The 26,590-nt window shown below is 43.7% G+C and overlaps 2 protein-coding genes across 19 annotated transcripts in view; both read left to right on the forward strand.

Annotated features, from left to right (window-relative positions):
• The first annotated feature begins 1,090 nt into the window (after positions 1-1,090).
• LOC110497814 (eukaryotic translation initiation factor 5) lies at positions 1,091-8,354 on the forward strand. Of its 3 annotated transcripts, XM_021574200.2 has the most exons (12): positions 1,091-1,459; positions 1,660-1,850; positions 2,912-3,188; positions 3,377-3,458; positions 3,598-3,770; positions 4,274-4,385; positions 4,492-4,613; positions 4,790-4,948; positions 6,727-6,888; positions 7,032-7,196; positions 7,340-7,480; positions 7,615-8,354. In XM_021574200.2, the coding sequence occupies exons 3-12, from the start codon at positions 3,117-3,119 to the stop codon at positions 7,711-7,713; spliced, it is 1,287 nt and encodes a 428-aa protein (XP_021429875.2). In that variant the 5' UTR covers positions 1,091-1,459; positions 1,660-1,850; positions 2,912-3,116; the 3' UTR covers positions 7,714-8,354. The 3 variants fall into 3 exon arrangements, with proteins under 3 accessions (XP_021429875.2, XP_021429877.2, XP_021429876.2); XM_021574202.2 differs by lacking the exon at positions 1,660-1,850 and having other exon boundaries at positions 1,142-1,459; XM_021574201.2 differs by lacking the exons at positions 1,091-1,459; positions 1,660-1,850 and adding an exon at positions 2,063-2,427.
• A 728-nt stretch (positions 8,355-9,082) lies between these two features.
• Positions 9,083-26,590, forward strand: part of mark3a (MAP/microtubule affinity-regulating kinase 3a) — a 29,415-nt gene continuing 11,907 nt past the window's right edge. For 4 of the 16 annotated variants that reach the window (XM_021574204.2, XM_021574207.2, XM_021574206.2 and 1 more), the window contains exons 1-14: positions 10,347-10,491; positions 12,271-12,453; positions 14,849-14,902; positions 16,258-16,306; positions 16,938-17,003; positions 17,697-17,767; positions 18,316-18,372; positions 19,048-19,284; positions 19,794-19,934; positions 20,615-20,714; positions 23,487-23,599; positions 23,704-23,851; positions 24,008-24,225; positions 24,351-24,454. In XM_021574204.2, the coding sequence (XP_021429879.1) occupies positions 10,384-10,491; positions 12,271-12,453; positions 14,849-14,902; positions 16,258-16,306; positions 16,938-17,003; positions 17,697-17,767; positions 18,316-18,372; positions 19,048-19,284; positions 19,794-19,934; positions 20,615-20,714; positions 23,487-23,599; positions 23,704-23,851; positions 24,008-24,225; positions 24,351-24,454 (1,649 nt within the window). In that variant the 5' untranslated portion in view covers positions 10,347-10,383. Of the gene's footprint in view, positions 9,921-10,345; positions 10,492-12,270; positions 12,454-14,848; positions 14,903-16,257; positions 16,307-16,937; positions 17,004-17,696; positions 17,768-18,315; positions 18,373-19,047; positions 19,285-19,793; positions 19,935-20,614; positions 20,715-23,486; positions 23,600-23,703; positions 23,852-24,007; positions 24,226-24,350; positions 24,455-26,590 lie in introns of those variants that run through there. The other 12 variants (XM_021574216.2, XM_036954775.1, XM_021574217.2 and 9 more) reach the window with 6 other exon arrangements.

The following is a 26,590-nucleotide window of genomic DNA, read 5'->3' on the forward strand; positions in this document are numbered from 1 at the left end:
ACATACGCAAATGTGTGTGTATGATAGCATGTTAATCTTTCTACATGGAAACCAAGTATTTGATACGATTCCGCTCCAGGCCTTACCATAAACCCGTCCACCCCAATTAAGGTGCCACCGACTTCCTGTGATACGTGCCTATATTTTCATAAGTGCAAGGTAACTGCAATAGACAGGTCGGAATGTCTTACTGAAATACGAGACAGATCAACCTTTTTGTTCTACATTAGTGGTGTTTGGTTGCGGGAGACCGGACAAAGGCCAAAATTGCGGACTGTTGCTGCGTTCACATGCTATTCGGAACTAGAAAACTCTGAAATTTCCGACTTATTAACTGGTTGCAGTTAAACACGTGTTGCGATTAATGATTCTGCAAGCTGGACATTTCCAAGTTTCCTAGTTCCGACTATATGTGAACGTGGCATGCCCAGTACAATAAAATCATAGAGATCCTATTAAATTAGTAGTTCCTAATTATATGCATAAAACCATAAAGATCATATTAAAGATACACTATGCAAATAATTTAAAATAATTTATTTTAAGCAAACCAGACAAGTTTTCTTGTTTCTTTAATTTACAGATATCCAGGGGTCACACTCCAGCATTATTAACAAACAAGGCATGTGTGTTTAGTGAGCCACCAGATCAGAGGTAGTAGGGATGACCAGGGATTTTGTCTTTAAGCGCATGACTTAGACAATTTTCCTGTCCTGCTAAGCATTCAAAATGTACAAAGTAATTTTGTGTGTCAGGGAAATGTATGGAGTATAAAGTAGATAATTGTATTTAGGAATGTAGTGGAGTAAAAGTAAAAGCTGTCAAAAGTATAAATATTTTTAAGTACAGATGCACAGAAAAATGACTTAGTAGTATTTTTACTCTACACCACTGGAAAGAGTGCAAATAGAAACAATACACAGTTTCGCTTCTTAGACTTGCTTTCAATGAGAACCTATAACACACATTTATATGTGAATTTGGTTGGGTCACCCCCAAAAATGTAGCTTTAAATCCTTAATTCTGTGTAAAACCATGCACCATAATAGGATGTATGGTGCTGCGTTCAAAATAACTGGGAACTCGGACTTCTCCGACTTCAACACCGGATACTGAAAAAACGAACAACGACGGGGAAAATAGTTTTTAACTGGGTCATCCAATTCCGAAATCTAGTTGTCCTGAAAGCACCATAGGAATTCGGCCAAATTATGAAACCACTGATCTTTAGGTCGGAGAAGTCGAAGCTCTAGGATGATCCCTGAGTCTCCGACTTGGAATTCAGAGATGGATGACTGAAACTATTTTTTCAAAGTCGGAACGCGTTCCCAGTTGTCGGGAACGCACGGTAAATCTGATGTCGGAGATTCCCGAGTTCCCAGTTGTCGTGAACGCGGCAATAGTTTGTGAGTAAAACCCCACAGAAGAAGCAGAAGCATTGAAAAATAACCTTCGAGAGGTAAGCAATTTTACTGTCGACCATCTATCTGACTGTTGTCTACCTAGCAATTGTTGTGTTATCAACATGTTATATTTAGCCAAAGCTAGTTAGGCAACATACAAAAAAACAGCTAAAGTTAGCGTGAGAGTATCAACGTGCTAGCTATCCGCATTATCTAGTTAGCAAGTTTCTACTGACTGACTTTCGCGTTTTCTTAGGTATCCCCACTCTGAGGGCGTCCAGAATATTTTCACAATAGGGGCAAGAATCAGCTGGATCGTGTCACCCCCCGACGTTCACGACACTTATTTTGCCACCACAAGCCTAGCAACACATCACAGCTATTGGTAACCGTTCACTGCGCCTCTTGGACGACCAGCGGTGTGTTTATGTCTGTTTTACGAAATCGGTGAGTGCATTATGACTATATAACGATTAAGGTGCTATCGTAAATGTATGTATATTTTAAAATTACATTTTCTGCGTCTTAACATCAAAATGGCGTCTCCCATCACTCGTGCCATCTGATGACGCACTCTTCAGTGCCAACTAGTAGTTTTGGCGTGTTCAAAATAACTGGGAACCCGGACACTTACGAGGTCAAATCATGACGTCGGAGCTCTAGAAAGAGGCCGGAGGTGGAATTCAAAATCTATCTTTCCCAGTCGGAGCGCGCTTTTTGTATTCCAGATTTTCCAGTTGTTTTGATCGCGGCATGAATGACGCTTTCACTATAACTGGGAACTCGGAAACGAGGTCGAATCATGACGTCAATGCTCTTCAATCGGAACTCTAGATAGATGCCCGAGATTCCGAGTTGGATGACCCTTAATGACAAATACCAGTCGGAACTCGGTTTTTCTGAGTTGTCAGTTGTTCTGGACGTCCTGAAGTCGGAGATTTCCGAGTTCCCAGTTATTTTGAATTCTGCGTACGCTAGCTTCTTCAGTCAGGCTTTCTGGTTGCTAATCTACCCATCTTCGTTTGTAAGTGGTTTGTATATCGAAGTGATATAATGTGTCAAATGTATTAGCTAGTTAACGGTAAAGCAAAATCAATTGGCTGGCTAGCGTAGCTAGTTAATTTAACAAACCCAATGACATGTGAGATTAACTGCTCTAGTCGTGAAGATGGCTAGCTCCGTAGGTTAGTCATTTTTGATGCCGAATTTGATGTCTTCAACTCGTGACTTGACCACCTCTGGCAATGCCTGGTCGGAATTGGAGGACAATGAGCTAAATGTCAGACTGCCTTTTCGTCTTGTCTGTAATTGTCAACGGTGATATTTTAGAAGAGTCACACTATGGACACATTGGGTAGCTAACAATATACCTATACAGATTGTTATTAAAAGGTCAAGTCATAAAATTATATAGGCTACTTGGATATTCAATAAAAACCAATGCCATCATTGTTATCAGAATCTGTGGCACTAGAGCTGATGTCTGTGCCTTTCGCCCTTTCTTTCAGAGCTGTTGTGCAGCTGTTGGAACCTGTGTGGAAACCTAGTCTACAAGCAAGGAGCTTGCAGCCACTTTGGCAAAATATTTTTCATGTCAGAGACGGTGGACGCTTGCAGTCGTTTATGTCATCCTCTATTTTCCAGACAGAAGATCCCGAAACATCTCCATTCAATATATTTTTATCTTACTGATAGTGCTAGTAGCCAGCCAAAATGTCTGTTAATGTCAACCGCAGTGTGGCAGACCAGTTCTATCGCTACAAGATGCCCCGTCTGATTGCTAAGGTGACTATCTGGTATAGTATGATCCTGTAAGAGAAATGACTTACATATATCAAGAATGTTGAATGACTATCTTAGGGTGTGTTTTCTTTTAGTTATTTTCCAGTGAGATGTGCAGGCCTCAAGGGTGATCATCTGCAAAATGATTCTACAATTTTTTAAAAATTTTTTGTGGTTGGATTTGTGTCCAGGTTGAGGGCAAAGGAAATGGAATCAAGACCGTCATTGTCAACATGACTGATGTTGCAAAGGCACTGAGTAGGCCTCCAACATGTAAGTTGACCTCCCCACCACAAGTGTTTTCTGAAGTGCTAACATTGACTCGCACCATACATTGATGTGGCTAAATGTTAGTGTGCATACCATCCATTAGCTTAGGGGATGTTGATTTTGACTCTTATCCTCCTTGCAGATCCAACCAAGTTTTTTGGTTGTGAGCTTGGTGCTCAGACCCAGTTTGATGCAAAGAATGACCGCTTCATCGTCAACGGATCCCATGAGGCAAACAAGTTGCAGGACATGCTAGATGTATTTATCCGGAAATTTGTGCTCTGTCCTGAGTGTGATAACCCTGAAACTGATCTGGTAACTATTTGAGGAACATATTTGTGTTGTACGTTTGGGTAGTAGAGGGGGACAGGAATGAAGTGTGCCGAGCGCATTGATCTGTGGGACTTTGCAATTGTAATTTGACTATTATACCAAAGCCACAGATGGTCAGTTTTCCCGGTAATGTTTTTTTAATCGTGTTTTTTTTTATTTTTATTTTTACTCCGCGTAGTGTTGTATCAAGGTCCCTCATGAGGCCTGTTTGATATGACACAGCCCTGGTCAGGTTTTTGTATATAGATATATTTGATGTCCTGCGTACCTTGTGCTACATCTGTAATTTTGGGTTCTGCTTGTTCATGCCTCAGCCATTTGGATCTAATTCTGTATGCTACATACCCTGCATTGAGTGATCAATTGTCTTTTTGTCTTGCAATACAGTTATGGTCTGTTGGGTAAATTATTACTTGTCTGTTATTGGTGGTATAGTCACTGTCATTAGGGTGAATATGCTAATTTGTTTGACCTTTTCATTGCAGCATATCAATCCTAAGAAACAAACAATCGGTAACTCCTGTAAGGCCTGTGGGTACCGCGGCATGCTAGACACACGACACAAGCTCTGCACATTCATCCTCAAAAACCCACCAGGTAAGCACACAATAAGAATTTGCCCATAATTTGTTTCCTTACTAATCTAAAAGTCAAGTCAGATATGAGCCCTATTGAGTCAAAGCGCCGGTGGCTTTTTCATCAGAAAATGAACCTGGGTCTGTGGAGAAGAAGAAAGATAAGAAGAATCGTAAGAAGGACAAGGAGAATGGTTCTGGCAGCGTTGAGGCTGGGAACCATAACGACATAGATGCCCCTGATGCCGTGGTGAGTATCCTCATTAATGTAAGCAAACCATGCCAGTTCTTAATGTTAGCAGTTGAATAGGGGGAACAAATCTCCACCTGCCTCCCAAGTTATTATTGGTCTGAGGGACTAGTTTGCCAGTATCTCAAGCCTGCCATCTAGCAGCATTTACCCAGTGATAATATGTTGTGTATCAGGACGGTGAAGATGATGAGGATTGGGCAGAGGAGACCACGGAGGAGGCACAGAGACGAAGGATGGAGGAGATCAGCTCCCATGCGAAGAACCTGACCCTCAGTGAGGACCTGGAGAAGACCCTGGAGGAGCGGGTCAACATATTCTATAACTTTGTCAAAGTAAGTTGTGCCTGAAACTAATTACAAGGATAATGAAAGTTTGTGACTGATTGTGAAATTCTCTTTAATATGGTGTAGGCGACTTTGGTCCTAGAGTGCCATAAGCACTTCATGTTTTTGATTTAACCAGACCAGGTGTGTTGATTAGTTCAGTGACGGACTAAATGCAATTAGCTCGGTTGGTCTTGTTTGGGGCGTAGTTGGGACAAGCTCCTGCAGTACCTGCGGTAAGGGTGTGAACCTTTAAACGAAGTTGGGATCCTTAACGTTAGGGATTTTTCTTAACTCAAAAACAATGTTTTTGTATTCCCCCCACTTAATTGAAATCGCTGTGCAGTTATTTTTTGTTATAGGCTATAAAGGCCTGGGAAAGTTGTGTAAAACCAGAGGAAGAGGAACTTTTTAGGCTACTTTGGGGAATTTGCAAGACAAGACATTGCGAGATGCACATTACCAAAACATATTAGCATGTTTCTGCTGCCTCTCTCACCCACGCTGGCCTGTCTGCTCTCTTTTTCGCTAATGATGCAAATGTGTGATCAGTCTTCTGTCTGTTGCGTGTAGAATATTTTTGCCTATTCATGGTACAGGGCTCCAGAGAGAGCAGGGGTCTAAGGCACTGCTTCTCAGGGCTAGAGGTGTCACTACAGACCCTGGTTCAATCATGGGCTGTATCACAACTGGCTGTGCTTGGGAGTCTCATAGGGTGGTGCACAATTTGCCCAGCGTCGTTAGGGTTTGGCTGGGGTAGGCTGTCATTGTAAATAATGTGTAAATAAATAAAACAGATTCTGCCGGGATACAGTAGCCTCTTCGGGACAGTTTTGCGAGCACAGGGTAGTCTATTCTTCGTTTCTGCCTCATCTGAAATTACAGAAGGCTACCGGGAGCCTTTATCGATTTACCCTTTTCAGACATAATGGAATGTGACCCCTTGAACGCACTGCAACTACGGCATGTTTGCCTGCTAGGGTAGGGTACACTACGGCTTTTTAAATGCCGACACTAAACTTCTGGAGATATGAATGGGCATTGTACTTGTCTGTAAAGGAATGAGGCTTCTGAAGCAGAACTAATGTCCATCACTAGGCAACCAGAACTGTCAATCAAATCCTGAGTTGCTGTGCGCAGCCTGCTGCCTTGCCTGCGGGCAGACTGTCCTAAAAAAGTACTTTTAAAGTTAGTTAAATACTGTCACTTACCAAGACATTTAATAGAAATTAAACCTCTAGCTACCATGCCATAAAAAAAACACAGCAGCACATCAGTCAGCGACGTTTATTGTTGGGGAGAAAATACAGAACATTTTATGCCAGAGCAGAATTCTGTCACTTATTTATTTTCTTGGTCTGCAACGTTCACAATTGTCGCTATCGACATGTTACTGTAGCTGTGTTCTATGTCTGTAAAGGTTTGCGGTAGACTTCACATCACTTAATTGTCAGGTCCAAGCGGTCATACATGGGTAATGGAACCATTAATCTGCATTGTAAATTGACGTGGATTTGATTTTTTTCTTAGCATTTTTAATGGAAAACAAAGAGGAATGGCAGTTTAAACATTAAGCTAAATTGTCCATTTGCCGTGGCACTCCAGGATCAGGGTCTCCTATAGGGTAACAATGAAAGAGTGAACGTTTTATGACCGGGACCAAGAAGTGTTGCCCAGTAGTCCTGTTCCACACTCAAATCTTTGTGTTGCTAGGCTTCTTGGGGTCTATGTTGAAGACCATGGTGTTAAAAAGCGTTCTTGTTTGTGGTTACTTTCCCCGTCTCCAGCAAAAAAGGGAGGACTGCGCCGTTGATGCAGCAGATAAGGAGATCTTGGTGGAGGCAGAGCGTCTGGATGTGATGGCCATGGGACCGCTGATTCTGAGCGAACTGCTGTTTGACGAAAACATCCGTGACCAGATCAAGAAATACAAACGCCATTTCCTTCGCGTGAGTCTTCAAATCCGTATTGTTACGTTTGACCTCTGTCTTAATAACCTCATAACTCAGTGGTAATGCATTCAAGAGAGGACAGTTGACCAAAACCATCTCAAATTGATCATGGGTTTTGTTACTGTTCCTTATGACTTCAGTTCTGTGTGAATAACAAGAAGGCCCAGAAGTACCTCCTGGGAGGCTTTGAGTGCTTGGTGAAGCTGCACCAAGCCCAGCTGCTGCCCCGTGTGCCTGTCGTGCTCAAAGACCTGTATGATGCTGATTTAGTGGAGGAGGATGTCATACTGTCCTGGGCAGAGAAGGTGTGTGGTGAAACATGTACATTGCTCGCACACACTTCAATACATTTGAATGTCCCACTTACGTAGCTTCTTGTAAAATAAGTGATGTTTAATTTTCTGTTTGCTCGGTTCTCTAAGTCTTGTTGCTCATGACTCTCTTTCAGGTGTCCAAGAAGTATGTCTCTAAGGAACTTGCCAAAGAGATCCATGCGAGGGCATCTCCTTTCATCAGGTGGCTGAAGGAGGCGGAGGAAGAGAGTGAGGGCAGTGAGGTAGAGGAGGAAGAGGATGATGAAAATGTGGAGGTACTGGTTAGACTGTCCCCTGATTTCACAGCTTTTCCAGTTTTATACTGTGAGTTGGGCTACTAGGATCTGTTTAGTCAAAATTGCAGCTAATGCAAGACTTACTGTAACAACTCTTATTTTCTCATACTCAGGTTGTGTATGATTCTTCTGCTCGGGAACTGAAAGTGGAGACAGTAAAACCGAACAAGCCTGACGAGGAAGAGGACGACTTCGATATTGATGCAATTTAATTAAACAAGGATGCCATTTTTGAGAAGTTGTAGCTTTGAATCACATTTTTTTCATCTTGTCAAATCACCAGCCCTCCTTTCCTTTTCTCACACCCTCACTGCTTCCTGGCATGATTAACATGGCGCTATGCACATTTCCTCTGTAATTTTGAGATGTATCCGATCTGAGATATGGGTCAGTTTTGGGGGAGTTACTTGACTGGTATGAATTTCTTCCCTTTTTTTGTCATTAAATGTTTTACTGTCCACAACTATTTTGTTCCAATTGAGTTTTTAGATGGTATTGATATTGTCAGCTCTGTGGTATGTGTAAACTGTGCATAACCTCTGGATGTCACTCAGTACTCAACACACTTGTGGTATTCCCCCTCTTGACAAGTCAGCAGTGCCATTGCAGCATATTTTTGAATTGATACAACTTTTTGGAATAATGAGAGCACAGAAAACACGGAAATATATGAAGCTCATCAGGGTGACTCCTTAACCCCCCTGATTTGTATTCAGTATATTGCATCAGCATATATTATATAGGCCTACTTCACTTGGATGAGGCAAATATACACTGAACAAAAATGCAACATGTAAAGTGTTGGTCCCATTTTTCATGAGCTGAAATAAAATATCCCATTTTCATACTCCCAGAAAGCTTATCTCTGAATGTGTGCACATTTGCTACAGCTCTGTTAGTGAGCATTACTCCTTTTTCAAGATAATCCATCCACCTGACCTGTGGCATATCAGGAAGCTGATTTTAAACGCCAAGGTCATTCATTACATGGGTGTGCCTTGTGCTGAGGACCATTAAAAGGCCACACTAAAATGTGCAGTTTGTCACACAACACAATGCCACAGATGTCTCAGGTTTTGAGGGAGCGTGCAGTTGGCATTCTGAATGCAGGAATGTCCACCAGAGCTGTTCCAGAGAATGTAATATTCATTTCTCTACCATAAACTGCCTCCAATTAGTGTTAGAGAATCTGGCAGTCCATCGAACCTGCCTCAACCGCAGACAATGTGAATGGCGTTGTGTGGCGGAGCGGTTTGCTGACGTCAATGTTGTGAAAAGTGCCCCATTGTGGGGTTATGGTATGTGCAGGCAGGCGTAAACTACGAACACAATTGCAATTTATCGATGGAAATCTAAATGCACAAATATACCGTGACGAGATCCTGAGGCCCACTTTTTTTTAAAGGTATCTGACCAACAGCTGCATATCTGTATTCCCAGTCATGTTAAATTCATTGATTGGGGCCTAATGAATTGACTGATTTCCTCATGAACTGTAACTCGGTAAAATAAATGAAAATGTTGCATGTTGCGTTCTATTTTTGTTCAGTATATTTTCTTTATGGGAGGGACCTGCCATCCTGCCATAACCCTGCTACGTTTGGAAGCACAACCACTGACTCAAGGTTTCTGTAGGTAAGGCATGAACTTGTACACAAGAGAAAGACCTGTTATTTCCTATCTGTCATTAATGTGAATCACTGAGTGGGACTGCGCTATCACCGGCTGTATTGCGCTCCAATGAGCGCCGAGGGACGCCTGTTTCCTCACTTCCTCTGCTGTTCTGACAGGATTTGGCCCGATCCAACCCGTGAGTAGCCATTTTGGTCCCACCTAAAACACTAGCCTCATTCTGAATCGGAGATGGAAGAAATTGAGCCGACAGCGAGTCAGAAAGATAAACGCTATTGAAACTCAGGAATACAGACGGACAGGACATCAAGGCACACAAGGATTGCGTTACAAAAAGGAGCGATTTTGGGACCGGTGACAACAACCATCTGCCGTCCTCTCTGTCTGAGTGCTATTCTAGCCTAGATTGGAGCCAGTCTCTGATAATTACTTAAATTTAAGAGGCCATGTATGGCATTTTTCAAAAAAATATATAGCTTATCAGCCTTCATTCTCAATATAAATGACTATATACCGAGTGAGCGTTATAGGGAAATAGATGTCATCATCACACTTTTTCTGCGTCCCCGGGACACCTTGAGACACATTTGGATTGGATGGACCGATGTTGAGTCAGTATCCAGAATCCATGGTTTTTGGTCCAGAAGCAAGAGTACAATCGCCACCCCTTGTATTGCCAAAGAAGGTGCAGAATTGAATCATCCGGGAAATAGAGGCAACATTCATCGAGAATAAAATGTCAACAAAAACTCCACTACCTACGGTCAATGAGAAAGAGGCGGAAAGCGTAAGTAAACGTATTATTAAGTAGTTAGAGGTGTATTGTGTCTGACAATACAAAATAACCACTCTCCCTGTTCCATTGTATCATACCATTTTACTTAGGCTACTGGCTACATTGTATCTGAGTGTTCGATACATTGTGTCACACGGGAGATGGGCATATGTTCCTCTACTGTGCATGCCCTAGCTGTAATCTCCTATGCTGCCTGATAACAGGCAATAACTGATGACATATGATAACTGATTACATATGCTGTGTTTGGTCTGTAGACAGTGATAGATACTCATTTGTATCTCCATCCAAACCTTACCTGTTAGAAGACTGGTTTTTAAAAGTGTCGGTCAATAGAGGTGCCAATTGCTCGCCTACCAATGGGCTTACACAGTTCCCACCCCTTTCAGTTCAAAGGCAATCGTCTGTCAGTTTTCATTCTCGTTGAGAGTATCGGGCAAGCGCGAGGGGATCTATGAGTTACCCCCACAAAAACGAGAGAGTTATCTGGTTAAATGGCATTCAAATTGCCAGCACAAAAATGACAGGGTCTCCGTCGATGAAGAGACCCCCCATCACCATAGTAAGTAACGATTTATTAATAAGAGACATCTCTGCAACTCTAGGCTACCAGAAATTTTCATTTGGCTAAATGAGGACGAAACTCTCTTGGAATGTCTTAGTGAATTTGATCATTTTATACTGTTGTATGAAGTTTCCTTCATTTGTATCTGGTTAATCTGGAATTGACATTATAGTGAAGGAACATACACTGAGTATACAACATATGTATTACTTTTTCCATGGCAGACTGTCCAGGTGAATCCAGGTGAGAGCTATGATCCCTTATTGATGTAATTTGTTAAATCCACTTCAGTCAGTGTGTAGATGAAGGGGAGGGGACAGGTTAAATAATGATTTTTAAGCCTTGAGACAGCTGAGACATGGATTGTGTATGTGTGTCATTCAGAGTGTGAATGAGCAAGAAAAAATATTGAAGTGCCTTTTAACAGCGTATGGTAGTAGGTGCCAGGCACACCAGTTTGTGTCAAGAACTGCAACAATGCTGGGATTTTCATGGTCAACAGTTTCTCACATGTATCAAGAATGGTCCACCACCCAAAGGACATCCTGCCAACTTTACACAACTTTGGGATGCATTGGAGTCAACATGGGTCAGCATCCCTGTTAAACACTTTCGACACATTGTAGAGTCCATGCCCCGATGAATTGAGGCTGTTCTGAGGGCTAAAGGTGGGGTGCAACTCAATATTAGGAAGGTGTTCCAAATGTTTGGTATACTCAGTATATTGACAGGTAATAATACTTTAAGTGTGATCTACTTTGAGAAGGTTTATGAGAGAGTTGAATTGTTCTCACATTCAGAGGTGTTATGTTTAGGTTGTTGTCTAGGCTGGTAGTGGATCACAACAGAAATTAAAACATTTTGCAGCGATGTGACAAGACTGTAACTACCAATTGGATGTCGCGAAATTGGGGAGAAAAAAAGGGTTACATTTAAAAAATGTTTATTATAGCATCCCTGCAAGTGATAACAGCACTGTAACCCAGTGTTATGGTTGGCTTTATAGGAAGTCTAGCCTGATCCAACAGACTGACCAGCACAGCGATCTGTCTGGTTTACGAGGCTATTGGACGTCTGCTGAATCTAGTGCATTCTTACTGGTAACATCCTGATCAATGCAAACATCAGAATCTTATTAGCCTATGCTTTTCCTTTTCTTCCAGTTCAGCGCTGTATATCTTTTCCCACAACTGAAATTGTCTGTGTGGCCAGGGAACCACTGATGCCCAGGTTAGAGTTGGGGTTGTTAGGGCGGAGTGAGAGCATAGAGCAGGCCCTGTTGAGGGAGCTGAATGAGGGTGGAGAGTCGATACTGACCCATAGAAAAGTATCTATCTGATTTTGGGATGGGGTGTTGTGGGCTTTTATCCATGGTCAGAGGATCAATACGCTGGACATACACTGGATAGTCAAACTGCACTACAGTGAGTCACCTACACTAGGGTTGCAAAATTCCCTGGTTTTCCAGAAATCCTGGTAGGAGGATTCTGGATTTCCTGCTTATCCCCTCTTCATTCCGAGGGAATTTATTAAAAGTTCCCGAAATTTTGCAACCCCAACCTACACTAACCTTTCTTTACCCTCTTGGTTTGCTTGATCATAATCTTTTCAATAAACATGTAATAAACAGGAGAATTGTTTTGGATCCTGACAGGGGATGGAATGCCCCAGCATGAGCCACTGCTAGTGCAGAGATGTTCCACTCCTGTCTGTCTGTCAGTCTTTCTGTCTACAGCACACTGTTTCACTCATGTCTGTCCGTCTGTCTGTCCACAGCATACGACTCACAGCAATGGGCGCCAGGAAGTCACCACGCGCTCTGTCCGCTCGGGAGTCCGCACCCGAAACTCTGGTGCCGACGAGCAGCCTCATGTGGGGAACTATCGGCTCCTGAAGACCATTGGGAAGGGCAACTTCGCCAAGGTCAAGCTGGCCCGCCACATCCTCACTGGCAGAGAGGTGAGAGGAGAGACCTGCAGCATGACAGGCTGCTGTAGCCCCTTTCTGGTTCACCTAGCTTCACAGACAGGTAGCCTAGTGGTTAGAGCGTTGGACTAGAAAGGTTGCAAGATCGAATACTTGTACTGACGAGGTAAAAATCTGTCGTTCTGCCCCTGAACAAGGCAGTTAACCCACTGTTCCTAGGCCGTCATTGAAAATAAGAATTTGTTCTTAACTGACCCCCCCCCACACACTTTTCCTTTAGAACAGCCTGAATTCTTCATGGCATGGATTCTACAAGGTGTCGGAAACGTTCCACAGGTATGTTGGTCCATGCTGACGCAATGGCATGACACAGTTGCTGCAGATTGGACGGCAGGACATTCATGCTGCGCACATCTATCTCATCCCGTTCTCTCTCATCCCATAGACGCTCTATTGGGTTTGGTCAGCAACAATGTTGAGATACGCTGTAGCGTTCAATCATTGCTCGTTTATATCAAGGGACCTAATGTGTTCCAGGAAAACATTCCCCACACCAGTACACCACTGTCACCACCGCATTACCGTTGACACCAGGCAGGATGGGGCCATGGACTCATGCTGCTTACGCCAAATCCTGACTGCCATCAGCATGATGCAACAGGAACTGGTATTTGTCGGACTAGGCAATTTTTTCCCACTCCTCAGTTGTCCAGTGTTGGTGATCGTGTGCCCATTGAAGCCACTTCTTCTTGTTTTTATCTGGTATGAGTGGAACCTGGTGTGGTCATCTGCTGCAATAGCCCATCTGTGACAAGGATTGACAAGTTGTGCGTTCCGAGATGCCGTTCTGCATACCACTGTTGTACTGTGCTCTTATTTGCCTGTTTGTGGCCCACCTGTTAGCTTGCACGATGAGCTGCTTTCACCCACAGGACTTCCACTGGATGTTTTTAGCTTGTCGCACCTTTTCCGGTAAACCCTAGACCCTGTCATGTGTGAAAAGCCCGGGAGGCCGGCTATTTCTGAGATACTGGAACCTGCGCGCCTGGCACCGACGATCATACCACGCTCAAAGTTGCTTAGGTCACACGTTTTGCCCATTCTAACGTTCAATTGAAAAGTAACTGAATGCATCGATACCTGTCTGCCTGCTTTATATAGCAAGCCACGTGACTCACTATCTGTACCTAATACACTGTCCGTCCGGTGAGTGTATGTACAGTTGAAGTCAGAAGTTTACATACACCTTAGCCAAATACATTTAAACTCAGTTTTTCACAATTCCTGACATTTAATCCAATAAAAAAGTTCCTGTTTTAGGTCAGTTAGGATCACCACTTTATTTTAAGAATGTGAAATGTTAGAATAATAGTAGAGAGAATTATTTATTTCATATTTTATTTATTTCATCACATTCCCAGTGGGTCAGAAGTTTACATACACTTAATTAGTATTTGGTAACGTTGCCTTAAACAATTAAAATTTGGGTCAAACATTTCGAGTAGCCTTCCACAAGCTTCCCACAATAAGTTGGGTGAATTTTGGCCCATTCCTCCTGACAGAGCTGGTGTAACTGAGTCAGGTTTGTAGGCCTCCTTGCTCGCACACGCTTTTTCTGTTCTGCCCACAAATTTTCTATAGGATTGAGGTCAGGGCTTTGTGATGGCCACTCCAATACCTTGACTTTGTTGTCCTTAAGCCATTTTGTCACAACTTTGGAAGTATGCTTGGGGTCATTGTCCATTTGGAAGACCCATTTGCGACCAAGCTTTAACATCCTGACTGATGTCTTGAGATGTTGCTTCAATATATCCACATAATTGTCCTACCTCATGATGCCATCTATTTTGTGAAGTGCACCAGTCCCTCCTGCAGCAAAGCACCCACACAACATGATGCTGTCACCCCCGTGCTTCACGGTTGGGATGGTGTTCTTCGGCTTGCAAGCCTCCCCCTTTTTCCTCCAAATATAACCATGGTCATTATGGCCAAACAGTTCTATTTTTGTTTCATCAGACCAGATGACATTTCTCCATAAAGTACGATCTTTGTACCCATGTGCAGTTGTAAACCATATTCTGGCTTTTTTATGGTGGTTTTGGAGCAGTGGCTTCTTCCTTGCTGAGCGGCTATTCAGGTTATGTCGATATAGGATTTGTTTTACTGTGTATATAGATACTTTTGTACCTGTTTCCTCCAGCATCTTCACAAGGTCCTTTGCTGTTGTTCTGGGATTGAGTTGCACTTTTCGCACCAACGTACGTTCATGACCCACTGGCATTGTGATACAGTGAATTATAAGTGAAATAATCTGTCTGTTAACAATTGTTGGAAAAATTACTTGTGACATGTACAAAGTAGATGTCCTAACCGACTGTTTATACTGGTATTTCGTCTTCTACACACCTTGTTTTTGCTCTCTCCTCAGGTGGCAATAAAGATCATCGACAAGACACAACTAAACCCAAACAGCCTTCAAAAGGTAAGGATCCTCCCCGTGTGGCTGCGATTCACAGTACACTTATTGAGGTGGTGTGACAAAATGTATCATTTGTGAGTGTGGCTGTGCAACCCCTGACCTTTGTAGTTTTGCCCTGGTTGTGGTTGTTGCCAGTCAGAGGCCATTATTGATCTGACTGATGTGCTGTAGCAGGCAGGGTTTTGGTAGACAGAAAGCAGAGCATGACCAGGGCATACCTTGTGTGGCCGTTGGTATTCTGCCTGCCCAACTCTGAGACTTAGGGTAAGCATCTCTCTCACTCACTACTTAGCTGCAGTTTCCATCTGTTTTTTCACCATTGATTCTGTGCTTTGTATTTAAGGCCTGGCCCTTCGACATAGACTGTGCTAAACCAACAGAAACAATCAGAGCCACGAGGGGCTCTTCATGAGGTGGCTTGTTGGAAACACACAAAACATGACTCTTCTGTTGACAACCTCCTTGTAGGTCGTTATAAATAAACCCTAGGAGTAGTCATGTTGATTTAACTCATTTATAGCAAGGCAAAGCTACAAATATCATGCTTAAATGTCCCCTTTGCCAGTTGAAATTCCCTTGTCTGACAATGCTATCAGAGACTTTGATTTGTGAACAATAGAAACTCTACCTCTCTCTGACACGGTCCATGTTTTGATTTATTGTCCCAATAACCGAAGCCACCCGCATTTGTAGTGTCCTCTTCTCAGTGTACCTTGGCCCTTGACCTTTGTAGTTATGTAATTACAGGTGTTGGATGTGAAGTTTTTTTTCATCCTAGTTTGGAAGAGAGGAGGCCCAGCTCTCATCTGTCACAAGCTTATTGTGATTTTATTTCGCCTCCCTCTATCCCTCTATCCTCTATCTACCTTCTTGCTGAGTATCTGATAGTTTACCATGTGTATAGGAGTGGTTAAATTTTTTAAATAACGGACCTTTGGGTGAACAGTTAGGATATGTCTTTAAGCTGCAACTTTCAGACATGGTGATATACTGTATCTCCTCTAATGCATTGTTTATGTCTACTGCAGCACTATTATGTCTTGGATAATGCCAGCCGCACAGTAGTATGGCACAACATCAGGCATGTGTCCTGTTCCATTAAAGATGGATGACTTTTATTATTTTATGGATGGGATGGGAGCACAGCTTGCTATAGTTAAAGGGAGATCAATCAAAAAACTGCACATGCCTCTGACACAACTCTGTAATGGTTATGGAGCATTTGTCTAGTGTGTGTGTGCACATCCTGCTCAAATGAAGTTGAAAATGGTAAAGTCTAAGGTTCCCTACTGCCTCTCTTCTCTGGCACACCCAGTCCAACACTGAAATATGAATTCATTTATTTTCTCTCCTTCCAGCTCTTCAGAGAAGTAAGAATAATGAAGCTTTTAAACCACCCAAATATAGGTAAGTAGAACACACACATACACACAATTGCAGCTGGGGAAGTAGACAGGATTCTCTGCTAATTTAGTTTGATTTTGTACCCCACGCATGCCATGATTTCTAAAATCTGATTATAATGACATACACAATGATAACCATCTAAAAGAGAGAAAGAACCGCTTCTACATCCCACCTCTGCTATATATAGCCCTGGAGCTCAGCCACTCTTCATCCAGAGACTGTTAGATCAGCTCACGGAAAACACTGCAGGGAAGACGTATACAGTATATACCCAATAAGCATGTGTGAGTTCCCTACAGTATATGCACACGTGAGATATGGTAAGCGTTAGTCTATGACTGGGTCCCACACACAGGCACGCATGCACAAAGGGAAATTAGAAATGTCTTCAGTTTCCTCAGCCTCCTCAAGGCTTTCAGCAGTAGAAAATGTAAGTTATTGGATTCCTTGCTTTAAGTTACGACAGCTTGCTATTTATACTGAGGAGCAGAAACTCCCTAGAACCATCTTGAATGCCCTGTGCGCTATCCAGGACAAGCATTTTACAAAGTTGAGCCAGAAAGATGCAATGTATTAGTTGTTATTGCGTGTGGGCCAAAGAAAAATAGTTTTCTTTCTCTTTCCCCCTCAGTCAAGTTGTTTGAGGTGATCGAGACCGAGAGGACGCTGTACCTGGTGATGGAGTATGCCAGTGGAGGTGAGCAGTATTACGCCTTGGCTTCTCAGCCCTCACAACTGCTGTGATGGTAAAGGGCTTGATGAAGAGTCATACATATCAAGTGCTGGTGAAGTGTTACTTATTTTTAGAATTTGTGTGTGTGGGGGGGGGGGTCCAGGTGAGGAGGAGGATTATTTATTTAAGATGTTTGAAGAGGTAGGATTTCAGATGGGCAGGGACTCTGCTGTGCTAGCTTCAGGGGGAAGCTGGTTCTTCCATTGGGGTACCAGGACAGAGAAGAGCTCTGGGTGGGAGAGCCAAGAGACACACACACACGGACATGGACACACACACACTTACTCCCAGCCTGCGGTCAACACTGAGTGTGTGTGGGAGGGTTTTGAGGATGCAGAACTAGAGGTTTTATGGGGAGAATTGTGTTGATGCTCGTCTCCCCCCCCCCCCTCCACAAAGACACAGGTGCGTGGGCTGAGGAATGCCTCTGATGTTGTAGCCATACTCAGAAGCTTGTGCCTTCAGGACAGAACTACAGTATATTAATTAGAGTTATGTTTCCCTCTGTAGGCATGAGGAACAGTTAGGCTCGCATGCTCCACATACCGTTTTACCTCATTTGATGTACTGTCTGAATGTTGATATTTTTTAACTTTTTTTCCCTTTGAAATATGCAACCTTTAATTTCAGCTCCTAACTTCTGCATTTCTCTTGCAGGAGAGGTCTTTGACTACCTTGTTGCACACGGAAGGATGAAAGAAAAAGAGGCCAGGGCTAAATTTAGACAGGTAAGTACAGGACTTTTCCCGCAGTGTGCTGGATTCACACCCTGCCTGCCTGCCTGGCCATATGTCACAAGTCAGTGTCCTGACCCACCCAGGGTATGAGGTGGGGTTATGAGAACTGACAAACTGACAAAACACCGAGCTCCCCTCATCTCTTATCTCTCTGTCACTGACGGTGAAACACTGGGGGTGTGCTGCCTACACACAGTGCTCTGCAGTGGAAGGAAAGGCACACTTAGAAATGTCTAGGCTATAGCTTCCTACTTCACTGGTCTCACTGCAGGTTCATCTTACTGCAGCGTTTCACTGGGGGCACTGATATACTGATACATCTAGAGCAGATGCTCACACAGGAAGAGGGGACACAGTTTTCTCCCAGCTAGAGATGTCATGTCTACACCTTGTGTCTGAGATACTCTGTGTCTCTAGCTGTATCTTCTCACTCTACACCACATCTCCTCACCACATCCTTCACCCGGGGGGAGGTGTGTGTGAGAACATTGTCAGGTGGAAGATTGTCACTGTCTGTCTATCTGTCTATTTCTATGTAGATCGTATCTGCTGTGCAGTACTGCCACCAGAAGCACATTGTCCATAGAGACCTGAAGGTAAGGAACCAGTGAGGGCCTGGCTGGGTGTATGTGGGGGAGAGGAGGATGAAGTCAGGTGGCTGGATGCAGGCTTTTTACCTGCTCCCATGTTGTCCACTGCACAATATACTCACGTAAAGCAATCATTCCATTTAGCCAGCCTATGTTATGCTACCACAAGTAGAATAAATATTGATGCTATTTTAATCACGGTTAGTGTGAGTGGGTCGACCTCGGTGGGAGTGACTCTGTTCAGAGTTCCCATCTCCTCTCCTCTGGCGGCAGCCGCGTGTCCACACTCTGCTTCCTCTGTAGAGCTTCATGAATGATCCATGAGGACAGAGATGTGAGAGCAGAGAGCATCCATCTCCACCCTGTGTGTTTGTGTCACTGGGGAGAGGAGGAAACACAGTTAAACTTTAAACGCGACACTAACTTTGACTTGCAGAGCACTTTGTTTTTGTGTGGGGGGGTGTTCTGTAAAGGACCCTCTTCAGGCATCAGTTGATCTTTTTGTGCCTCTGACATCTCTATATCTTATTGGAGCTCTACTGTTATGAGTCTTTGAGTTATTCCAGTATTTGCTTTTACCTGTGACCCAGTTGGTCTGTTACCTACATCTATTCTATTTCACTGCTATTTCTCACCTCATCCTTACGTCCATTTTCTCTCCCTTCCCTCCTGTGTCTCTAGGCAGAGAACCTACTGTTGGATGCAGACATGAACATTAAGATAGCAGACTTTGGTTTCAGTAATGAGTTCACCATGGGGAACAAGCTGGACACGTTCTGTGGCTCCCCACCCTACGCCGCCCCAGAGCTGTTCCAGGGGAAGAAGTACGACGGGCCCGAGGTGGACGTCTGGAGCCTAGGGGTCATCCTTTACACACTGGTCAGCGGCTCGCTGCCCTTCGATGGGCAGAACCTCAAGGTCAGCAAGAATACTATCACAAAAATACTATCACAAAAATACTATCACAAGAATACTATCAGAAAAATACTATCAGAAAAATACTATCACAAAAATACTATCACAAAAATACTATCACAAGAATACTATCACAAGAATACTATCAGAAAAATACTATCAGAAAAATACTATCACAAAAATACTATCACAAAAATACTATCACAAAAATACTATCACAAGAATACTATCAGAAAAATACTATCAGAAAAATACTATCACAAAAATACTATCACAAAAATACTATCACAAGAATACTATCACAAGAATACTATCACAAGAATACTATCAGAAAAATACTATCACAAAAATACTATCAGAAAAACACTTCCATCCTCAGATTCTTTGTCATTGGGAGATTCATAGTCAATGAAACATATGGGTCAAATTTTAGATGAACAAGAACTTACAATTTCAAAGATGCCCTCACTGCCTGTCTCATTCACTCTTTCTTCCTGTCTGTCTCTCTGTAGGAGCTCAGGGAGCGGGTTCTGAGGGGGAAATATCGTATCCCCTTCTACATGTCCACAGACTGCGAGAACCTCCTCAAGCGCTTCCTAGTGCTCAACCCGGCCAAGCGGGGGACTTTCGAGGTGAGGGACGACAGCGAAAATGTAAATATTCTACACTTCTTTATTCACGCCGCCATGGCACTCCAGAGCATTTCTTTCCACCCACCACCTCTCCATCCATCCACCACTCCTCGGCCTGGCATCTGCTCGACACTCTCTTTTTGTGCTTCATATTCTCCCTTCTCTTTATCTCTCTCCGCTGTTGGCACAGTACATAATTCATGATCACTCTTATTTTTATCCTTTTTGTTTCTGAGAACAACACAGACGTTGTCTTAGTTTCTGTGTTCACATTGTGTGTGCTAGAATCCACCCTCATCCCTCTTGTCACCAGATGTTCAGATGAGCTATGACCTTGCATTGAAAGATGTCATTTAGAATAGGTGTCGGCCTCGTGATTGTACATTTCCTATTATCTTGTAAACCCATCGTACACGACTGTCCTACTGATTGGCGAGTTTGTTTGAAAATGACATTATGCAGACTTTAAATGGCGATTCCACCTTCAAACAGTGGAGCGTTGTATCCAATCGAAATCTCTATCCAATCTTTTTCAAGGAAACCACAATTCACTTTATTTGAGTTCAATGACGTGAAAGTGGATTTAAGAGGGTTCCTTATGCTACACACATCCATGTGTACGTATGACTGATCATGATGTTAAAACCCTGTACTAAGAGGACCCTGGCCTGTATTACAAGGACTATTTGTTTTTCTTTCAGCAAATCATGAAGGACCGCTGGATCAACGTGGGATCGGAGGAGGACGAGCTTAAGCCTTTTGTAGAACCAGAACAGGACATCACGGATCAGAAGAGAATAGGTACTAAACAGGAGAAAAACTGCTCTTGTTATTGCGCTTCAGAAACTCAAGTGTGTAGGCAGCAGCAACACTGCAACAGAATCACTCTCAGCATTTAAACACTTTGAAAAGAAAAATAAGAGATGCAGCATAAAAGCAGCCCTGTTTCTGCGAGAGCCCCTGAGAGAGGGTGAGACACATGAGACAGAGAAAGCCTCCACATCCTGCCCTGGATAAAAGCACTACGGCGGGAGAGGGAGGGGTAGAGAGGGCGTATACTCTGAAATATGTCCTCTGGAGTGTGGGGGTATTGCATAATAGCAGCTGGGATCTCCGTCAGAGCACATGTGTTAGAGGGAGATGCCAGTCACCTAGCGCACAGAGAGAAAGAGAGGGGGGAGATTGGATGGAGCACATGTTTCACTGAGGGCTCTGTAGTCTAGTGGAGAGAGATCACATGTTTCACTGAGGGCTCTGTAGTCTAGTGGAGAGAGATCACATGTTTCACTGAGGGCTCTGTAGTCTAGTGGCGAGAGATCACATGTTTCACTGAGGGCTCTGTAGTCTAGTGGAGAGAGATCACATGTTTCACTGAGGGCTCTGTAGTCTAGTGGAGAGAGATCACATGTTTCACTGAGGGCTCTGTAGTCTAGTGGCGAGAGATCATGTTTCAGGGGGCTTCCGATCTCTTTCACCCAGTGGAACGAATTACTCATCAGTGGGCTTAGTGAAGCCTTATCTTCCAATTTGAATGGATAGATAGAGAGAAGGATGGATAGCTAGAGAGAAGGATGGATAGCTAGAGAGAAGGATGGATAGCTAGAGAGAAGGATGGATAGCTAGAGAGAAGGATGGATAGCTAGAGAGAAGGATGGATAGCTAGAGAGAAGGATGGATGGATAGATAGAGAGAAGGATGGATGGATAGATAGAGAGAAGGATGGATGGATAGATAGAGAGAAGGATGGATAGAAAGAGAGAAGGATGGATAGAAAGAGAGAAGGATGGATAGAAAGAGAGAAGGATGAATAGAAAGAGAGAAGGATGGATGATAGATAGAGAGAAGGATGGATAGATAGAGAGAAGGATGGATGGATAGATAGAGAGAAGGATGGATGGATAGATAGAGAGAAGGATGGATGGATAGATAGAGAGAAGGATGGATAGAAAGAGAGAAGGATGAATAGAAAGAGAGAAGGATGGATGGATAGATAGAGAGAAGGATGGATAGAAAGAGAGAAGGATGGATGGATAGATAGAGAGAAGGATGGATAGAAAGAGAGAAGGATGAATAGAAATAGAGAAGGATGGATGGATAGATAGAGAGAAGGATGGATAGAAAGAGAGAAGGATGGATAGCTAGAGAGAAGGATGGATAGATGGATAGAAAGAGAGAAGGATGGATGGATAGATAGAGAGAAGGATGGATAGAAAGAGAGAAGGATGGATGGATAGATAGAGAGAAGGATGGATGGATAGATAGAGAGAAGGATGGATAGAAAGAGAGAAGGATGGATGGATAGATAGAGAGAAGGATGGATGGATAGATAGAGAGAAGGATGGATAGAAAGAGAGAAGGATGGATAGAAAGAGAGAAGGATGGATGAATAGAAAGAGAGAAGGATGGATAGATAGATAGAGAGAAGGATGGATGGATAGATAGAGAGAAGGATGGATGGATAGATAGAGAGAAGGATGGATGGATAGATAGAGAGAAGGATGGATAGAAAGAGAGAAGGATGAATAGAAAGAGAGAAGGATGGATAGAAAGAGAGAAGGATGGATAGCTAGAGAGAAGGATGGATAGATGGATAGAAAGAGAGAAGGATGGATGGATAGATAGAGAGAAGGATGGATAGAAAGAGAGAATAATGGATAGAAAGAGAGAAGGATGGATGGATAGATAGAGAGAAGGGTGGATGGATAGATAGAGAAAAGGATGCAGAGATAGAGAAAAGGATGGATGGATAGATAGAGAAAAAGATGGATAGATAGAGAGAAGGATGCAGAGATAGAGAGAAGGATGCAGAGATAGAGAAAATGATGGATAGATAGAGAGAAGGATGCAGAGATAGAGAGGAGGGATAGATAGAGAGAAGGAGGGATAGATAGAGAGAAGGATGCAGAGATAGATAGAGGGAACTGATGTATTATTAAGGGAGCTGATGTATGATGGAACTACAGCTCCGGGATCTTCCTCACCTGGCATGCTCCTCTCAACGTGATGCGAGCAGCACAGCGGGGGTGGAAGTGATTGGTCGGGAGGCAGATGGAAAATGGGGAGTGATTGGTTGGAAGGCAGCGGGGGTGGCAGTGATTGGTTGGGAGGCCTGTGTGTTACCCACTCCTCCCCTCCCCCCAGCACTTTTCCTCCTCTGCTGATGGATGGGGCGAGAGGGAGGAGGGGTGATAACACCTGAGCTGGAATGCAATGCTGACTCACTCATGATGAGGTTTCTGCTGCATTTAATAAGTGGTGGATTCGCTCTTGTCGTTATGGTGGAATAGGAAGATATAAATACACCATTGCTTTAAATGAGTCAGAGGACAAAGTGTGCATAATTGCTTATGAATTTTGTATTAACTATGTAGAGCACACTAAGGATGTGGGCTGTTTTTGGTTGCTGAAACTTGTGAATAAAGATATTTTTGTTATTACGTTTGTTAACATTTTGGGTTGCAGGATTGGGGTCAATTTCATTAAAGGAATAGTCCCTGAAAATGAGAAAGTTGTTGACAATGGTTGTAGAGGTGAGGGCTGTGTATGTGAACCCATGTCTCTGTACTGTTCCAGATGTAATGGTGGGGATGGGCTTCTCTCCAGAGGAGATCCAGGAGTCTCTGGCCAAGATGAAGTATGATGAGATCACTGCCACCTACCTGCTGCTTGGAAGGAAGTCTTCTGAGGTCAGAGCAACACTATAGATAGTTGTTTATATCTCCGTTCTAGTACACAGTATATCCAGAGTCCAGTCTTTTTAACATGTGTTCTTGTGACCTTTGACCCCTAGCTGGAGCCCAGTGAGTCAACCTCCAGTAGCAACCTGTCCCTGGCCAAGCCCCGGCCCACCAGCGAGCTCAATGGCCAGTCTCCCTCCCACCTCAAAGTCCAGCGGAGCATCTCCTCCAACCAGAAACAGAGACGCTACAGTGACCAGGGTGAGACACTCACAAACATTTAGAGGCAATTCTCATCTTTGACTCATGCTTTTCAGCTCAAATGTGAGGCTAAAGATATTCAATTCTATGTAGGCCAGTAATGTTTCTTTCTATATCCTTTTATTATTTCTTCCTCGTTTTCTCTCTCTTCTCCAGTGGGTCAGAATGTTCCCCAAGGGTCCGGATACCCCAAGAGGAGCCAGACCAGCACGGCCGAAAACAACATCAAAGAGGAGGGAGGGGTGCAGCTACGCAAACCCAACACCCCCGGCGGGCGCAGTGTCCCCCCCTCCAGTCCCCTGCTGGGGAACGCCAACAACCCCAACAAGGCTGAAATTCCCAATGGCAAGAAGGGTGTTACCCCCGTCCCCAATGTGAGTGTCTGCTATTCCATTCAATTATCGATTCTAGAACATATTATGACACTTGAAGTGGGGATGAATCCCTCATTCTGATTTGATGATGTGTGCTGAATCAGCGTTTCTGTACCACCCTGCAGAATAACACTGGCTCAGGCGGGATGACAAGGAGAAATACGTACGTGTGCAGCGACAAGAACGCTACGGACCGGCTCTCTGTCATTCCCAATGGGAAGGAGAAAAGGTAAGGAACAGGCCAGAATGTTGCTGTGTTCACTGGCTGCCTGCACTAAACCCCTAGTGGCCCCTTTCACAGGAACCCTCCACATGGCATCAGCATTCAACACAGCACCTTCACTGTCCATCCCCCCAAGGCCTCAGAGGAGAGAACTATGTGTAGTAATACTGTTATTATTGAGAGAAGTTATTAAAGAAAAACACAACAAGGCCTTTAGGGGAGAAATATCATCAATTTCTTGCTCTTCTTTTACTTGCCTTTCTTGGCTCCCTTTTTCTTCTCTTCTATCTATCTGGTTACCTCTTGGTCTGGTTGTGTCCCAGTATAACTGAGATGTCTGCCTGTGTGACGAGTAGTCCGTTCTCTGGCTTTGCCCCCGTGTTGGCTGGCTCGTCCACCTCGGTCCAGCTGAGGTACCAGGCCTCTGGCCCTCTCTCTGCCTGCCTCTCAGACTCAGACTGGGCCACGCTGCCCCACTGCACTCTGGACTTCTACAGGCCCAAGTAAGACGGCAGGCAGGGAGTCCAACTGTCTGTTTGATCTCTCCCCTCCCACGTGTAGACCACCTATTTCACTGTCTCGGGCCCTCTCTAACCCACGCAACGGCCCCACATCGACATCCATCCCTTTTATGGACTATCTCTAACCGTTGTGATGGCGACATCTCTCCCTCTCTGTAACCTCTTGTAGGAGACAGCCCCACCCTTTATTATACACACAACTCTGTTCCCTAATCTCTCCATCCTCTGTTTGGTCCTTGGAGCTTTGGTCTGACCCTGGTCTTGCCCTGGTATGGCACTGGGCCCGGTTTCCCAAAAAACGTTGCACTTGAAAACGCTCGTAATGTAACGCCTGCCTATGACCACTTGTAGGACAGCTTAGTGCGTCTGATGTTTTTTTTTCCCACCCGTGTCACTTTATACACAAAAGATCTCCGCTAAACATAGAATCACATGGTTTATCTTTCTCGCTGTGACCACAGATAACTTAGAACAAAGTTGCCCATGTCTTTGCAATTGATACAAACAAGCGATGTATGAAAAAATGCGTCAATTGAAAACCGAGATGACTGCATCAAATTATAAATACAGTAGGTTCAAGGCCTATTTCAATCATATTGAAATACGTTCAATAAATTGTGGGTTATTTTGCTACTGTCTAAAGACTACTGTCTTTAATTTGTCTCAATATACTATATTTCATGGTGTGTAACCTAACATGTGTGCAATGATGTGCCAAATTAGTGATTTAGTGCATTTTTTTTCGGGTTAGCATTAGAATAAGCCGCCTGTCATGGATTCCCCCGGTACTGCTGCTCATTCCGTGCACCGGCTCTGGAGACTCCGTCACAATGGACTTCAGCATCACTGAACTGTTTCATTACGCACACCTCGTTCCCATTCCCCCTGATTAGTAATTGTATATATATGCCCTCTGTTCATCATTGTTTTATCGGTTATTGTTCCCATGTCCGTTGGTCTGTGAGTACCTGTGCTTTGCTATTTCGGCTTGCGTGTATTGTGCACTAGTTATTACGGGTGTTGTGCATTTGTTATTACGGGTCTCACCCCGTGTAGTGTATTGCGGGTCTCATCCCGTGTATTTATTTGAGGTTTAACCTCACTCTTTTGTTTGGGTTACATCCCTGTGTTTTTGTACGTGTTTGTTTTGGGCTTTGTCCCCGTGCCTTTTCATGGCATGTTGTATATTTTGGGTGGAGTATTAAACCTCCCTATTACGAATTCCTGCGCCTGTCTCACATCATTTATACAATGTGACACCGCCTCAATATTTGTAGCCGTAGGTGGTTATATCTCTCTAGTAGCATATCCGTTGTCAGTATTGTTAAATAATGTTAAGGTAATATTTGAATGGAGAAAGCTGATCCGAGAGCAGCGCTCCCTTTCTTTCCATCCTATCAGTATCAACACATGCTCCAACGATGCACTTCATTCTGCATGGTGTTTTGGGAAACGCATGTTACATCTTCGGCCGTTGTAGGAAAGATGCATCGTTAAAACACTCGTAAGCCTAAATTCCATCGCTATCAGCAAACCGGGCCCTGTCTGGCACTGGCAGCTCCACCACCCACCTCTACCTTGACTATCCAAAACTGTGTCGGTCACTCCGTGTTCCCCCACT

The sequence above is a fragment of the Oncorhynchus mykiss genome, chromosome 19 (genome assembly GCF_013265735.2).
Source record: "Oncorhynchus mykiss isolate Arlee chromosome 19, USDA_OmykA_1.1, whole genome shotgun sequence".
In the NCBI taxonomy this organism is placed as follows: domain Eukaryota; kingdom Metazoa; phylum Chordata; class Actinopteri; order Salmoniformes; family Salmonidae; genus Oncorhynchus; species Oncorhynchus mykiss.